General features: G+C 52.8%; 1 protein-coding gene across 9 annotated transcripts in view; it reads left to right on the top strand.

Moving 5' to 3' along the window:
* CLEC16A (C-type lectin domain containing 16A) overlaps positions 1-17,112 on the top strand; it is a 241,052-nt gene that overhangs the window by 180,198 nt on the left and 43,742 nt on the right. The window contains exon 22 of one of the 9 annotated variants that reach the window (XM_088832966.1): positions 1,355-12,317. The exons of the other annotated variants lie outside the window; for them this stretch is intronic. Coding sequence (XP_088689092.1) covers positions 1,355-1,422 — 68 coding nt within the window. The 3' untranslated portion in view covers positions 1,423-12,317. Of the gene's footprint in view, positions 1-1,354; positions 12,318-17,112 lie in introns of those variants that run through there. 9 annotated transcript variants of the gene reach the window in all.

Here is a 17,112-nt window from a genome sequence, read left to right as displayed (position 1 = left end):
AGGATGACTAGAAAGAGTTGGTGTGTGTGGTTCCTGTTTAAGCCCCTAAAGAAGTGAGAATTCAGAAGAAGGTCCTGCTGCCCACGGGGTGGCTGCCACTGTCTTTTTTCTGGGAGCTTCTCTTCCCACTTTCACCGAAGTAAAGCTCTAACTTTCCTCCCCACCTATCCAAAAGAGAAGCATGAATAGAAAATTCGGAGTCTCCCAGTAGAGCTGAAAGTATCGCTTCTCCACAAGGGCCAGTGGGCTCCCCCTTCCTGTTCTGATATGTCTGCACCCTGACCTCTCACAGGAGAACCTTGTCCTTGGTTATAGAACTTCAGAAAACTGGCCAAGCTGTTCCCTGCAACTTCACCCCTCCATGCTTAGGGCTTCAGACCTCAACTGCAAATGTTGCAAAATGTTTTCAAAAGCAGTTACCCAGTTAAGAATCAAATGCAGTGGATAGAACCTGACCCAAACCAGGGTCCCTGTTTCCCTTCACCTCACATTTCGTCCTTTGATTTGAGTCATTCATTTTAGAAATATAGTATATGCTATAGGTGCTAAGTCGCTTCAGTCGCATCCAGCTCTTTGCAACCCTATGGACTGTGACCTGCCAGGTTCCTCTGTTCATGGGATTCATGTAGTATATGCTATAAGCATATGACTTCTTAAAACCCAAACAGGACATGATAAAATGAAAAATAAGACTGCTTGGCCCCAGAAGTGACCATGGTTAACTGTTTCTTGCATGTCCTTCCAGACATGTTTTGCTTGTCTGTTTTTACACCCCGGGGTTATACCATATGTGTGATTCTACATCTCGGTGTGTTTGATTATTGACAAGTCAACGTTACATGGAAGCATGTGTAAACCGACTTTGTGCTCATTCTCTGTGGTATAGTATTTTTTTCATATGGATGGACCAAAAGAATCTTCGGTAACATTTCGTACTGCTGGGCACTAGGCACTGGTCACTGCCACTGGACAGTGATGCTGGTCCTTTCTAGCTCTTGCCGGCCCATGGCAGTGAATCTCCTGGGGTATCCTTGTTGTACATGTGCAAATGTCACGTGTTGGGATAAATACCCAATGGCAGATCTGCCGAGCCAAAGGGGAGGTTTTATCATCTTAATATATGTAGCCCCAGAAAAAGTGTACCAGTTCATGCTGCCACCCACAGCCTGCGATTGCTTCCATTCTTAAATCCGGTCTTAGGTTTTGAGACTGACTGTAGTCCTGCCTCTGTTTTCAGCCGTGAAATGTGAGACGGTTCTGCCTGCTGAGGGGTCTGGAGGGTTCTTTGTTAAAAATTCTCCAGATTGAGACTTCCCTGGTAGTCCATTGGTTGAGAGTCTGCTTTCTAATGCAGGGGACTCGGGTTCGATCCCTGGTCAGGGAACTAGGATCCCACATGCCACAGAGCAGCTAAGCCTGTGAGCCGTGACTACTGAGCCTATGCACCACAACTAGGGAGTCCATGAGCCGCATCAGAGGAAGATCCCGCAAAATGCAGTGACGACCCCACGTGCTGCAACCAAATAAGTAAACACTAAAAAAAGGAGTCCATGAGCCGCATCAGAGGAATAGCCCACAAAATGCAGCGACGACCCCGTGCGCTGCAACCAAATAAGTAAACACTAAAAAAAGGAGTCCATGAGCCGCATCAGAGGAGGATCCCGCATAATGCAGCGACGACCCTGTGCGCTGCAACCAAATAAGTAAACACTAAAAAAAGGAGTCCGTGAGCCGCATCAGAGGAAGAGCCCGCATAATGCAGTGATGACCCCGCGTGCTGCAACCAAATAAGTAAACGTTAAAAAAAGGAGTCCATGAGCCACATCAGAGGAGGATCCCGCATAATGCAGTGACAACCCCGCGCGCTGCAACCAAATAAATAAACATTAAAAAAAATTCTCCAGATTGCTCATGCTCTGTCGAGATGGTTGCTGCTGCTGCTAAGTCGCTTCAGCCGTGTCTGACTCTGTGTGACCCCATAGACGGCAGCCCATCATACTCCCCTGTCCCTGGGATTCCCCAAACAAGAACACTGGAGTGGGTTACCATTTCCTTCTCCAATGCGTGAAAGTAAACAGTGAAAGTGAAGTCGCTCAGTCGTGTCCGACCCTCAGCGACCCCACAGACTGCAGCCTACCAGGCTCTTCTGTCCATGGGATTTTCCAGGCAAGAGTACTGGAGTAGGTTGCCATTGCCTTCTCCAAGATGGTTGCTAAGTAGACATGAATGATGAACCGTAAATCTAGGTTAACTAAAAACAGAGCGGCCTGGTAAGAAATAATTTCTTTCTTCCTTTCCTTTTTTTCCCCACTTATAATTCTTTTTTTTTGTTTTGGCTGCACAGGGTGTGGGATCTTAGTTCCCCGACCAGGGATCGAACCTTAATCCCTTGCATTGAAAGGGCAGAGTCTAACCACTGGGCTGCCAGGGAAATCCCCCACACAGTTGTGATTGTATTATAACATGTCTATAAGCACCTATTTGTAATTTTTTTTTATTGAAATGTAATTGATGTACAAGATTCTGTGCGTTAAGAAATCATTTCTTTAGGGTCATCAGGGCTTCTTTGAGCTCAGGAAGTAATGGGTTAAGGAGGAAAGCTTGGTCCTCATTTCCACTCCCTTGTCTTTGGAACAAGGCGAGCGTAAAGTAATAAACAGAGCCAAATGTCAAGTTCTTGGGCGTCTTCATGATCCCCCTCTGTTTGCAGATGGCTGTGAGATCACTTCTCCCATCCCACCTGACCTGCCTTGCATAGGACTTGGCACAGCTGGGATGCCTGGTATCCTCTTGCTGGTCCCAGGGTCAGGGTACCAGGTGGGACTGTGGCAGGTCACAGGAAGCTCCTGAAAGCGACCACCCACCCCTCAGCAGTGTCTCCCCCTGACAGCCCCTGGCAGGGCGGATGGTGGGGAACATTCTCAGAGATGCGGCCACAGGACGGCTGCTCCAGGGCCTTGGGTAGAGAGGCCTGGCTGCCCTCCTGTCCTCGCCTGGGCCAGAGATGTGACCTAAAGAGCCAGTGGAAAGTGCTGAGGCTTCGCATGACTCAGAGAGTTAGCATTCCCTCGGGGAGGGGACCCCGCCCCCCGCCCCCGGCACCTCACCACCTGCTGCCTCAGAATTTGGCCCCACAGCCACCCAGCATCTTGGCATCTTTTCTCTTCGCTCTCCCACACCCACGTCTGCTCTGCCTCCGAAACACACCGGGTCCTTCTCCCTCTCGGCCCCCAGCGTTTCTCCCCCCCGTCACAGCAGCGGCACGCACCTGGTCCCTGGCTTCCAGGCTTGTCCCCTCCCTTCCTCACAGCCAGAGGGATCTTTCTAGAACATAAATCACATCACATCATGCCTCTCCCTGCTGCCCTCCTGTAGCTTCCTCTTTGCATTTAGAACAAAATCCAGGTCTCTCGTTCTGGCCTTGCATGCTCATTGTGCAAGGAGCACCGGCCAGCCTCTCTCAGACGCAGCTCTCCCGAAGCCTTCACCCCGTCCCCTGCCCACGCCCCCCGACCCTTGCTGCTCCTCCAGGTCAGCATGTCTCCAGGTTTGAGCCTCAGGATCCCTCCTTTTTTTTGTTGTTTTTTGGCTGTGTGGCATGTGGGATCTTAGTTCCCCGACAGAGGATCAAATCTGTGCTTCATGCAGTGGAAGCATGGAGTCCTAGCCACTGGAGCAGGAGGGAAGGCCCACAGCCACTTTATATTCTTTGAAAAGTATTAAGGAACCCAAAGAACTTTAGTTTGTATGGATTATGCTTATCCGTATTTCAGCTATTGGAAATTAAAACTGAGAAATACTTTAAAATTTTGTTTAAAAAAAAACAATAACCCATCCTATGTAAAGCAATAAATAACATAGTTCTTTATGAACAATAAGTCTGTTTTGCAAAACAAAATAAAAGTTAATATTATATTTTTGCAAGTCTCCTTAATATCTGGCTTAATAGAAAACAGCTGGGTTTTCTCGTAGCTGCTTCTGCTTTCAATCTGTCATGCTGGCATGGACTCCGGAAAGCTCCTCTGCGTCCTCCTGGGAGAATGAGTGTAAAAGGAAAATGCCGTCGTCATCTTTATGAAGAGTTCTGACCCTGGGAGGCGCCCCCCAGGGTTCCCCAGCCCACGCTTTGAGAACCACCACCCGAGCTCTCAGTGCCCTCTCTTGCCCCAGGGCCTTGGCCCTGCATGCTTCTCCCTAGATCTACGTGTGGTCACTTCCTGATGATCACTCGGGCTTCAGGCTGTGTGCCACCTCCTCAGAGAGGCCTTCCCTGATCCCCGCTGCCCCCCTCAGCCCCGTCACATTAGCCTCCGTGGCCCGGTGACTCTGTACCCAGCTGATATATTTGGGTACCTTCCTCCCCCCCAGGAAGAGTGTCACTCCCGCAGGGACTTGGAGTGTCCCCTTCACATGGCACCTTCATTCAGCCTTCACCGAGTGAGGAGTGAGCCTCCGCCCTCAGTCTTTGCACGGCCTCAGGGCAGCGCCCACCCAGTGCCTTTCTCCCCGCAAGAACACCAGGGAGACTAGGAGTCCCCACAGGGGCCCGAGACACTGTGTGGTTTAGGCTGCGGTGCTTCGGCAGGGGACACCAGGGAACTGAGACCCTCCCCCAGGTCTTCAGCGGCAGCTCCCTGCCACAGCTTCAGTGCTGTCACCCAAGCAAGTGAGATGCGAGTCCCGTCGGTTGTACGTCAGAATCACCGCACTCACCTTTCTCAAAGAGTTTGCCGAAGGGCTCCTCACCAGCCCGGCCCAGGTTGGCCTGCGATGCTGTGGCATCCATACCTGCAGTCCGGGTGTTGCTCTGTGTCCGTCCCTTGCATGGGCCGCACTGTTGCAGCATACCTGCCTCTTGGAGAGGAGTTGACAAGGGAAAAACCACGGCTGACCACCTGCCCCGGGGTGGCTGCTGGAGGAGCTGGCTTGATCGTGACACGTCTCCTGCTGTTTTCTGCAGGCCCGGGGAGTCGTCACAGAGCCGTTTCTCTTCCTCTTTCAAAGCTCTACCTGATTATATTTGATAAGCACGTATCTTTCATTTCCTTGGATGAGATGTTAAAGTAGAATATAAATCAGGGCTAATAGGCGACTGGCCACTTCGGTGTATTTTTCTTCTCCCATTTGGCTTTGAAAAAAATCACAAATTCTATTTATTGGCCAGTTTTATGTTTATGGCTCTCGTCCCCACAAAATGTTCAGCTCCAGGAGGGCAGAGGCCGGTGAGCGCGCCTGACCAGGGAGGGAGGGTCAGCAGTGGCCGGAGTGTTGGGTGGGCGGATGCAGCCAGGTCTAGAGTCCAGCTCTGAGGTCAGTGCTCCACGGCTGGTGCCTTCCAGGACCCATTCCACTGACCCGTGGTGACAGCTGATTGCCAGAACCTGCCAAGATGCAGCGGGGTGTCCAAAACTAGCCTGCAGAGCAGACTTTCCATGAACACCCGTGGACCAGCAGACCCCAGAGCAGAGGCTGTTTCCGGAAGTGACCCCGGGCATCAGAGGGCAGTGGCCTCCAATCTGAGGGCCAGGACTCTGGCCTCCCCAAGCCAACCAGACCCCCTTTCCTGGGCTCCTTCTGGCCCAGGGGCTGCTCTCAGGCATTCACCTGGGGGTGGGGGTGGACTGGTGACAGGCCACCATAGTCCCTCTTGGTCGGGTCCTGCCCAGGCCCTGCCTAATTCTTACCCAAACAGAAGGGCTCTAGAGCCCAGCTTGCTGGGGGATTGCAGTGGGATGCACCCAGGCACATTGACGCCCACTGGTGCTCAATGACCGGGGCTCAATGGCATGTTCTAACAAAAGTGACCCTTCCCCAGCTGAGGACCATCATCTGCCCCGGACCAGTCATTTACCTCCAGGAGAGGGTCTGTCTGCCTCTTTCACTGCCCTCTACCCTGTTTAGGGTAGTCCTGTGCTGTCTGGCCCCTACCCACTTTCCACAATCAACTCCTCTCTTTTCTCTGTCCTGGGCTCTCTTGGAAGATAATACAGCCCAGCATCTCAGCCGTGCTGGCTTTCTGTCTGCACCTCCTGAGCTCCAGGAGTGTCCCCGTAAGGACCACTGTCCTCACACTTCCCTCTGGCTAGAACCAGGAACCCTCTGCAAGCCTGGTGCCGTCTCAGCGTTCAGGGTCCTGCTCGCATTTCTCCTCGGAGGCCTCCCCAGGGGCCCCAACACCCACTGCCCCAGTCCCACCCCATACAGCAGCTGCGTTTTATTTATTCAATTGTGGTGGAATTCATACAGCATAAAACCAACTATTTGGAAGAACACTGTTCAGCAGCATTAGTACCTTCACATTCTGGGCTACCAAGCCCTCTGCGTGCGTGTGTGCTCGGTCACTTCTGTCGTGTCTGACTCTTTGTGACCCCATGGACTATAGCCCGCCAGGCTCCTCCATCCGTGGGAATTCCCAGGCAAGAATACTGGAGTAGGTTGCCATGCCCTCACTCCAGGGGATCTTCCCGACCCAGGGAGCAAACCCAGGTCTCCCACGTTACAGTCAGATTCTTCACCATCTGGACCACCAGGGAAGCCCTTCTTTAACTGAGAATCATGTTTTGGCGGTGCATCCATGTTGTGGCATATGTCAGAGCTTCGTTCCTTCTCGGAGCTGGTGATACCCCATTGTGTGGCTGGACCACCTTTGGTGCATTCATTCTTCCACCTGTTGGCAGCCCTGGCAGTTGTCTCCACCTTTGAGCCAATGCGAAGAAGGCTACTATGAGTGTGTGTGTGTGTGTGCCAAGTTTTTGCCTGAACACCTATGTTCGGTCTTTGGGGATGTCTACCTAGGAGTGGAATTGCTGGGTTGAATGGGAATTTAACTCTTTGAGGCGCAGTTTTCAGAGCCCTTCCCTTTAACTAAAGTTGCCCACTTGTCTTCTCGTCTCCATCACTGTGCCGTGCTAGCGTGGAAGGTTCTGGGGCCCTGTTTATATTGCCCTCTGTAGTCAACACTTTGTGAGCGTAGAAGGTTCTGGGGCCCTGATTACATTGCCCTCTCTGGTCAACACTTCTTGAGCCAGTTGGTGCCCAGTGAGCAGGCAGCAAGCGAGGCTTGGTAGCTGGAGTTTGGGCTAGGTCACTGCTGCCTCTCTCACCCCCAGGTCGGGCTCATTCCCGTCAGTGGGGGGCTCAGCATGCCGGCGGGAGGGTCAGCTTTTCTCCCTTCCTGTCCTGCTGTGTTCAGGGCGCTGTCTGTCTCTGGGTAAACATTGAAATCCCTGAGCACAAGGGCAAGTGCCGTACCTTCCCCCGGTGTGATCGTTGTCAAAGGCAAATAAACCAGCCTTATCAGTCCCTGACCCAGAACACTTAATAGTTCTGTGGAAAGGCAGCGTCGTTCCAGGACCAGCCTTGGCAGCTGAGTAACTGGGGAAGAATGCAGGATCACAGTGCGCCTGGTGCCAGCCCAGCTGACCACAGAGCCTGGAACTGTCATCCAAAAAAGATAAAAAGGTGTGGGGTGGGGCAGAGGAAAACATCGATGTTTGATTCATAGACCTCAGCTCTGGCTTCTCCCCTGGGGAGACGCACTAGGTGCTAATGTCGTCTCGCGGCAGTGTTTCCCAGAGACTCGTGTTTTCAAGCCTGTCATTTTTCTTGTTTCCGATTGTAAAACTGAAGCCAGCTGTCTCCTTCCAGCTCCCCCACGGGGGAGAAAAATACCCTTTCTGGAGTCACATGGGAAGGAGAGCAGCCCCCTACCTCCCTCCAGTCTCCCCTGCTGCTGCTGCTAAGTCGCTTCAGTCGTGTCCGACTCTGTGCAACCCCATAGACGGCAGCCGACCAGGCTCCGCCGTCCTGTGATTCTCCAGTCTCCCCAGCCCCGTGTTAACCCATCCCTGCATCAGAGACCCCAGCCACTGGCTTGGTGAGTTACAAAGAGTGACAGAAACTTGAATCTGACCTTGAGGCCCGTTTTTTTTTTTCTTTCTTTCTTTCTTTTAAAAAAAGCAAAACACAATTAAGCTGCTAAACACTTTATGTAGGACTCTCAGCTGATCTTCCTCAGAAGGAAGGTTTTACCACTTTCCTTTTCTGCACATAAAAAAGCCACCCACACGCCCAAGGTCACACCGATATGTCTTCCTCAGCAAGGCTTTGAACTCAGGTCTGACTGGGGCAGACCCTGAGCCCCCCACCACCAAACGCTTTCATTCCTGACTCAGTTTTGATGCTCCCAAAGTGAATTCTCCCCACCCCAGGCCTCAGAGGTATCGGACAAAAACCGTATCGTTGGCTCCAACCCTCAGCATGTTTTGGACAGAAAAGTCATCCATTTCTGGAAGTGTGGGGTAGTTTGACCGGAAGCATTAACCGTGCCAGGCACTTTGTATGCATTAACTCTGTCCTCCGCACAGCTCTGAAAGCGAGTGTCCCTTCCCCTGCTGTACAGAGAGGAAACTGAGGCCCAGACCACACTCATGGAGCTACCGAGGGTGGCCGAGACCTGTTCCTCCACTTCTGCCTCTGAATACCATTTGCTTGAAGGCTCAGACGGTCAAGAATCTGCCTGCGATGCGGGAGACCCCGGTTTGAGCCCTGGGTTGTGAAGGTCCCCTGGAGAAGGGAATGTCTACCTACTCCATTATTCTTGCCTGGAGAATTCTGTGGACAGAGGAGCCTGGCGGGCTACAGTCCAGGGGCCACAAAGAGCTGGACACGACCGAGCAACTAACACTGGGCATTGGTGAAGCCGAGCAGCTTCACCTGACGGCTCTGCCACCTGTCTGTAAGTGAGAGGTCGGGAGGGCAGAGGGCAGGAGAGAGGGGGCTCTTGGGGGCCCTGGCCCAGCCAGCACGCTCCCATCCCTGTCTTCTCTGTGACACACCTGCTCCAAGCCCACCTCCGTTGGACAGGGGACAAACCTGCAGAGCTGTGACACAGAAAGCCACCCTTCTCCCCCAGTCACTGCTTCCAAACCAGGCTTGGGGTCTGGGTTGCTCAAGGCCATCCTCATACAAATTTGCTCCTGGTCTACCATGAATAAAAAAGCAGAAACAAGATTTCCGAATCCTGCCTGAGCAAAAGCAGCAGGATCTGCACTTCTTTCAAAGCTGCCTGGCAGATGTTTCTAAGAGATCAGCCTTCAAGTGGCTGGGTCAAGGCGTGGGGCCCCTGAGCCGACTCTTTGGGGTTCATGCTTGCCAGGCTGCTTCTCAGAGCCCACAGGGCAGCCGTGAAGAGGGAGCCTGAGGATAACATCAGGCTGGGAGCACTCACGAAGGAACCTCATCCCCGAATCTGGACACCCAAGGTTCCCTTCTCTGGAGTGTGTCCTGCTTCCCCCGCCTCCCTGACAAAGACGCTTTCCCCAAAGACACACCAGCACTTGTCTGAGGAGCCTTCTTGTGAAACACACACCCCTCAGGCAGTGCCAGCCACTGGGCCCCAGACAAGCTTTTCCTGAGAGGTGGCAGCTGGGATGAGAAAAGAGTTCCGAAGAACTGAGTGTTGCCTCACTGCTCGGGGTCATTACCCACCTCAGACGCTGAAGCAGACGAGTGCCCTGGGGACGCCAGGCGACGACAGTGCATCAAGGAGCGGGCTGCCGGCAGAGAAGAGCTTGGGAGCCCAGACGTCGGGTTGTGGGAAAAGGTCAAAACCCCAGCTTCACGCTGCCTTTTGACCTTGGCGACACCTTGGACTGTTCTGTGGGCTCAGGCGGGCCCACACAGCGCTGGCAGCACGGGACAGGGGGCAAGTGCCAGGGCGAGGCCCAGCTGCTCACGGGCACACCCGTCCCTGCCCCCAGAACCCGGCTCCTGTCGCTTCTCGACTCCGGATTTCTTAGTTGAAGTGAAGCACGTTTATGGCAGCACAATCAGAAAGATGGAAAAGTACCAAGGAAAGATAGAATGTCCAGTGTCCTGCTCCATTGTTCTTTCTGTTCATCCTTCGTGCTGTTTCTTTTCTCAGCAGCAGGGCTTGCCCAGGTGAGTCATCAGAGGAGGTGGCTTAGCACAGCCCCAGAGCAGACAGTCAGGTTCAAGTCCTGGCTCCACCTTGTCCTCATTACATGGCCTTGGGTCAATTAGTCACCCCTCTGGGCCTGTTTATTCATATAAAAAATGGGGATGATGCATAACAGTGTGAATGTACTTAACACGACTGAACTGCACACTCAGTGATAGCTAAGGTGGTACATTTTATGTTTATTTTGTTGTTGTTTAGTCGCTAAGTCATGTCCGACTCTTTTCAACCCCATGGATTATAGCCCTCCAGGCTCCTCTGTCAATGGAATTTCCCAGGCAAGGATATTGGAGTAGGTTGCCATTTCCTTCTCCAGGGGATCCTGCCAACCCAGGGATCAAACCCGCACCTCCTGCTTTGGCAGGCAGATTCTTTACCCCTGAGCCACCAGAGAAGCCCCATGTTTATTTTAGTACAGTTAGAAAGATAAAAGTAGGGACGAAAATGTCACCTACCTCATTAGGCTCCTGTGAGCGTAAAAAGAGTTAATTCACGTAAGCACCTGGAACGAGGCCTCCACACAGGTGCAGTAAAAGTTACCTCCGTGTTTTTTATGGTCGTTGTTATTAGTCAGGGCTGACCCTTGGGCCCCCAAATGATAAGTTCCCTTTCCACACTTTAAATCAGTTTGCACAAAGTTAATAATCCAGGAGCCCCTTCTACTGTAAATAACAAGCCATGCAGTCATGCAGAGTTGCTCGTTTCAGAAAGGCTTTTATTGGGTGCTGATAAAACAGCAGGGCAGAATGTCTTCTGCTTCCTCCCGCAGAAGAGCTATAAGGATTATGGTCACATGATCTGCCTAAGATCCCACAGCTTTTGGAAAGACTGATGCTGAAGCTGAAGCTCCATTACTTTGGCCACCTGATGCAAAGAGCTGACTCATTGGAAAAGACCCTGATGCTGAGAAGGATAGAGGGCAGGAGGAGAAGGGGGCAGCAGAGGATGAGACGGTTGGATGGCATCACCGACTCAGTGGACACGAGTTTGAGCAAACTCTGGAGACAGTGAAGAACAGAGAAGCCTGACATGCTGCAGTCCATGGGGTCGCAGAGAGTCGGACACGACTGAGCGACTGAACATCAACAACAGCCACAGCTCTGAGAGGCAGAGCCAGGACCAGAGATGAGCAGAGGCCTGTCCCCTGCAGCCCCGGTCCCAGCACACTCCTGCATACCTGTGACACTGGCGGGCCATCAACTCCACGCCTGCCCGAGCGGGTCTGTTCCCGCTGAGCCGCACAGCAGCCCTGGGGGGCTGGCGCCTGTCCGCCGTGCGCAGACCAGGAAACCCAAGCTCGGAGGCGGGGAGCACGCCTGGCCCGTCTGCTTCCCACTCCACGAACCCCTGTGTCTTCAGTCCTGAAGATCGTCTGCTGGCAGAACACCACTGGGTCGGGCGTGCTTGGGGACCCTGGGAACTGTCCCTGTCACTGTCTCCCGTTTCAGGAGCACAGAAACCAGCAGAGCACATGGGTGCAACTCTCTGCGTCTAAAGGAGAAGTCCGGAACTTTATTTGAAGGGACTTTCTAAGCCTTTTTCTGTCAGCGTTTCTTTTTTGCTGCCTAGTCGTTTGTTTTATCAGCTGTAAGTTTTTATTAGTGGACAAGTGATAACAGATGCAGAGGATGGAAGGCTCATTTGTGGGATAAAAACCTAGAAACTGAGAAGATTCTAGCCCTTCATTTCATCTGTGAATTGGAAAAAGACTACTTTGATTTGAATTCTTTTGGGGGGGCCTTAAAATGTCTCTGACCAGCTCAAGGAACCCCAGGGCTCCCCTGGGACAGGGTTTGAGAACCACTTTACCACTTCCCAAGAACCGGTCACAATGCCCACCTCAAGGTCCAAGAGGGTGAGGTGCCTAGTCAGCAGCGCTGCTGATTGTGCGGACAGCTGGGAGAAGAGTTGTTAACTCATGAGGGCCTGCGAGGCTGGAGAAGGACCAGAACAGAAGGCGGGGGCCAGACGCAGCCACAGCACTGAAGGCTCAGAGGGCCTTAAGCAGCTGGGCTTTCCACGTGTCCTCCCCTCCCCTCTGTGCCCCGAAGTCTGTGCAACCCAGGGACTGTAGCCACGAGCCTCCTCTGTCCTTGGGATTTCCCACGCAAGAATACTGTGAGTGGGTTGCCATCTCCTTTCCAGGGGATCTTCCCGACCGAGGGATCAAACCTGGGTCTCCTGCATTGCAGGCCGATTCTTGACTGTCACAGCCACCAGGGAAGCCCCTATGCCCTAAATGGCCCCCTCAAAGCATGGCAGCTCCTAGGGACCAAGGTAGGGGATCACCAGGAGAAGGAACTGGGGAGGGGGCAGGGAAGAACTGGCTTTTTTTTTTTTTTTTTAAGAAAAAAAAAATGACTTTAAAAATTCCAAGGAAGTTATATGACAAATACACTAACCAGGTTCAGGAAGAAAGGGGGATGCCTTCTGAGGTCTTTTGTGAATCAGATAAATGGTGAGCATACAGAGAGGACTATATAGGGGAGACGGACTTATAAACAGGTTGTACAGGACTCCCCTGGTGGTCCATTGGTTAAGAATCCACCTGCCAATGCAGAAGACACAAGTTCTATCCCTGGTCCAGGAAGATCCCACATGACGTGGGGCAACTAAGCCCATGCACTGCAGCTACTGAGCCTGAGCTGAGGAACCCATAAAAAGAGAAGCCACCTCAATGAGAAACCCGCACCCCACAGCTAGAGAAAGCCTGCGCACAGCAGCAGAGACCCAGCGCAGCCAAGAATAAATAAGCAGGTCGTGCAGAGCAGAGAGGCAGGTCTGGTGGGGACAGCACGTGAAGGAGCAGGTGACACTGAGTGGCACGGCCCTGGGAAAAGCTGGGCGGGGTCAGATGGTGAACGACTGCTAGCAAAAGAGAGTTGGATTTTTGCCCTGGAAGCAGCAGGGAAGGTTCTCAGCAAGGGGAGCGATGAGTCAGGAGGCTTGGGTTTTGATCGACTGGAGTCTGAAGGGCAGGGGTGAAGGGGGTGCACAGAAAGGACCAGGCACACTGAGCCCCTCCCTTGGCATTGACCGCCAGAGCAGTGTGGGCTGCGCCCGTTTTGTGGATGAGAACAGGTCTCTGCAGAGTGCCCTCTTCCTCAGCTTGATGTATGCCCTTGTAGTCTTTTTTTCTGGGTATCTACACACTATACTGGGCTTCCCAGGTGGCACTCGTGGTAAAGAGCCTGCCTACCAATTCAGGAGACGTAAGACACACAGGTTCGATCCCTGGGTCAGAAAGATCCCCTGGAGGAGGGCATGGCAACCCACTCCCAACATTCTTGCCTGGAGAGTTCCATAGACAGACGAGCCTGTTGGGCTCCAGTCCATGGGGTCGCAAAGAGTCAGACACGACTGAAGCGACTCAGCACGCACACACATGCTGTACTTGTAGCATAGTATTATATTGCCTTTTTTTTTTTTTTTTGGTAACTTAAATGAGTGCTATTTTCACTCAGTAATATGTTGTGCGTTTGTTTTATGTGGGTTCATAAGAGCACCCTCATTCATTTTTGACTGCTGAGAAGCAAGCAGTCGGTCTCGTGGGCAAACCACTGTTTATTTAACCAATCTCCCATTGATGGATGTTTAGGTTGTGGCCAATTTTTTTTTTTTTTTTGTCCTTAACAAGAGTGCCTCCACACCCCCTTGCACAAGGATTTCCCTGGGGTAAGAAACATGGAGTGCGTCCAGAAGTATCTAGGCTGTGGAACGAACAGGATCTGGTGACCAATAAAAGTGTGGGTGGAGGACCACAGGGGCTAGCTTCAGGCAGAATATCCAGGAGCCTTGGTTGCTCTCGGAATGTTCTCTGTGCGTTTTTTTGTTTTTTTTTTTTTGTCTGCGCTGCGCTCATTGCAGCACACGAGGGCTTCTCTTGTTGCAGAGCTCGGGCTCTAGAGCGTGTGGGCTTGGTAGTTAGGGCGCCCAGGCTTCGTTGCCCTGGTTATGCATGCGCATTTAACAGGGGTGTCTCCATGATCCCCGCTTCTGACCCAGCACCATCGTTGCTCATGGACGTCGTTCTGTGCAGGAGGCCTTCAGGAGCTGTGATGATTGGAAAGGTTCCCAGGGTCTGGCAGGGGCCTCCAAGGGCTGGCCCACCCGTGGCTTGGCTTGTCGTCGCAGACAGAGTGTGACGGCATGACGGAGCCCCCAGAGGCTTCTCTCCAGGCACCCCTGCTGAGCGTCCGCCTCTCTGCCATACTTTTCTCTCTGTAGCCAGCATCCCATGACCGAAATACAGCTTCCTTTATTTATGGCTCTCCAGCCATGGCATTTTGTATAAATGTTCTTTTCTCCGAAAACACACACAGAGTATTATTGAATGTTTTTTTTTGTTGTTGTTGTTTTTAAGCATCTCAGATCCCCGAAGAGCCAGAAGTCAATATTATCCCAGGGTAACGGGAATGGCTGTTTTGTGACATCTTTCATACTGAAGCAGCCTGCCTCCTTAAAGCCCCAAAGTCATCAGGAAAGTAGTCCAAGCCCAGCAAATGGGGGCTGATGAATTGTTTTCCTCCATCCCCATCTTTGCCAGCTGTGAACTCAGGTCCTTGAAAGCCGCAGCCTTACAGCATGGTTCAATAGCAGACACTTCAACCGTGTGACATACTTATATGTCACCGTTTGACATAAGTTCGGACGGTGCTTTACAGTGACTCCCCCCAAAATATTTGCGAGTTTATAAAAAATTCAGATACGTGGTGTATGCAGTATATGCTTCTAGCATCACAGGCTTTTTTAAGGCCCCAGGATAAAAGTCCCTTTTATTGAATGCCAACTATGTGCAAGGCACTAGGCCAGTCGCTTTGCAGAAAACCAAGAGGTAAATATGCGAAAACCGTCGTGTGACTAATCCCACTTCTGCAGCTGGCGAGCAGAAGTCTGAAGCAGCATCACCCGCGCCTCGTCCCAGAAAGACTGAGCCTGGTTTCAGACTCCTGCTCTTTCTAATGCGTCTACCTGCTTCCTGAGAAGGAGGTTATTGCCCACTCAGTGTTCTTTCCTTTCCTGCTAAGTTGACTTGAAGCCTCTGTGGCACTTCTGGGGTAAAACTGTCCTTTGTTGTGGCTTTCTGAGCATGTTAACTTCCTCAGCTACACTTGGGCCCAGATGCTGAGTCCCACGCACCCTCCAGCCTCATGAATTGAGCGGGTCTACATCAGTCTGATGGAGTGATTCTCTCCCAAACACCTCCCCCTCCACACACACACACACACACACACACACACACTCTTTTAGTAAAGTGGAGAATGTTCTGAAATAGCTGACATTTGTAAAGTCTTGGGTGTTCTGGAAAAATCCTTTTTGTGTATGTGCCAGGTTTCCTGCTTGATGCCCAAGGGAGGTGGCCACTGGCTCAGAGCAACATCCAAAGCACCCAGTAAGAGTGCCCAGGCCTGGGGGAGGCCACGGCCTGCTCATTTTCCCCTCTCTGAGCAGAGAGCAAATGCAGAAAGCACCCTGTACCTACTCCTGGCCCCGCTGGGTCAGCAGGGGGGCGCCCCGGGCTGGCCAGGCACCTCAGGAAGCTCGTGGCCTCGAGTCACTTAAAGGCCACCAGCATTGGAACACCAGCGTGTGCCACCATACTGTTCAAACCGGCCACATTCCCTGCTAGGGAGCCACTGCCACAAGGAATTTAGGGGCACACATCCTGGAGCCGACCCCCTTGGGTTTAAGTCAGCATCAGCTGTGTGATGTCAGAAAGTTCCATGAGATTCCTGAGCCTCAGTCTTCTCTTCTGTCAAATGGGGCTGATGATGGTTCCCACCTCACTAGGGCCAGAGCCCAGCTCTATGGGTGCCTCCCGCTGTCCAGGTATCTCAGCAACTGGGGGAACCAGAGGGCTCAAGCAGCCCACCCTGAGCTCCCCTTGCAGGGCAACTGACCCAGCACCTCCAGGCCCCTCCGTGGGGCATGTGCAAGTATTCCGGCTGGTGCTGAGGGCAGAAGGGACCTGCCCTGATAGAGCCACCAAAGACAGAGCCCCCGCAGGGCTGCGTACTCTTCTAGAACCTCCTGTAGCAGACAGCCACGTTGGGGAGGCACACACAGAAATGGGGTGATGGCTGTGGGCAGTCACTTCAGGACCCGTAGGCAAGGGTAGGGGAGAAGGTCACCCAGGTGGCGGGCATGTGGATTTCATTCTGCTGCTCTAGAGGGCACTGTACTTGATTACACGTCTCTCTGAGCTCATGTGACTGCCCAGTAGGGAGTGGATCCGAGAGAGTGGTGCGGGGGCCATTGGGGTCCACCTAGGAGCCAGGCTCTGGGCTGGTGGGGGTGCACCCTTGGCTAGCACGGTTGGTGACACGTTTGGGTGCAGCTTGCCGGGTCATGACCGGTCTGCTCCTGAGGATGGCGCTGTCCTCATACGTCGTGCGGCAGCCCAGGACAGGCAGAGCGTTCCCCATGGCTGATCTCAGTCATACCACGCGGGGAGGGAGATGGAGAGATTGAGGCTGGAGAGGTAAAGTGACCAGCCAGCTGGCACCTCTGAGAAGCAGTCACATGCTTTGACCTCTGCCCCCTGAGCCATCCTGAGGCTGAAATGTCTCAGTGGCTCAGGCACCACTGAAGGGGGATTTTTGAGGCTCCCACACTGCCAGCCTCAGGCCAAGTGTCTCCACAAACAGGGGTCACAGCAACCTGCAGAGGAAGGCCCCGTTACCACCCCCACTTAACAGATGGGACTCAGAGAGGTTGGACAGTTGGCCCCAGGTCACACAGTGGCACCTGGTGTGGTTGACCACTCCGAGGCCACCTCACCCCCACGGTCTGCTCGGTCCAGGGTCCAGGGATCCTGCTCAGGGCTTGGGGGTCTGAAGAAACTCTTGGCCTCACGCTGGGGAAGTCACAGGTGGAAGCTGAGACACCATGATCTCAACCCACACGTGCTGTCCCCTCACACGTGGTTCCCGAGCTCCCGTTCTCACTTCTGGGCCAAGAAGGGTTTTCTGAGCACGCCTGTCAGAGCCCGCTGATAAATCAGGCCTGAGATGCCTGTGCTTGGCTGGCAGCACGTCTGAGTTTCCTCAAGCCAGTTGACATTTGCCCAATAGGTGTGAGGTATCAACAGCTTTTTCTCCTGCTTTCTGTAGCCCAGGTTGGCTTTCAGCCAG

Source organism: Moschus berezovskii, chromosome 27 (genome assembly GCF_049115385.1).
Source record: "Moschus berezovskii isolate FMDL1 chromosome 27, NW_MosBer_1.0, whole genome shotgun sequence".
NCBI classification, from domain to species: domain Eukaryota; kingdom Metazoa; phylum Chordata; class Mammalia; order Artiodactyla; family Moschidae; genus Moschus; species Moschus berezovskii.
The sequence above is the reverse complement of the archived record's forward strand: the minus strand, read 5'-3'. Positions and strand labels throughout refer to the sequence as shown.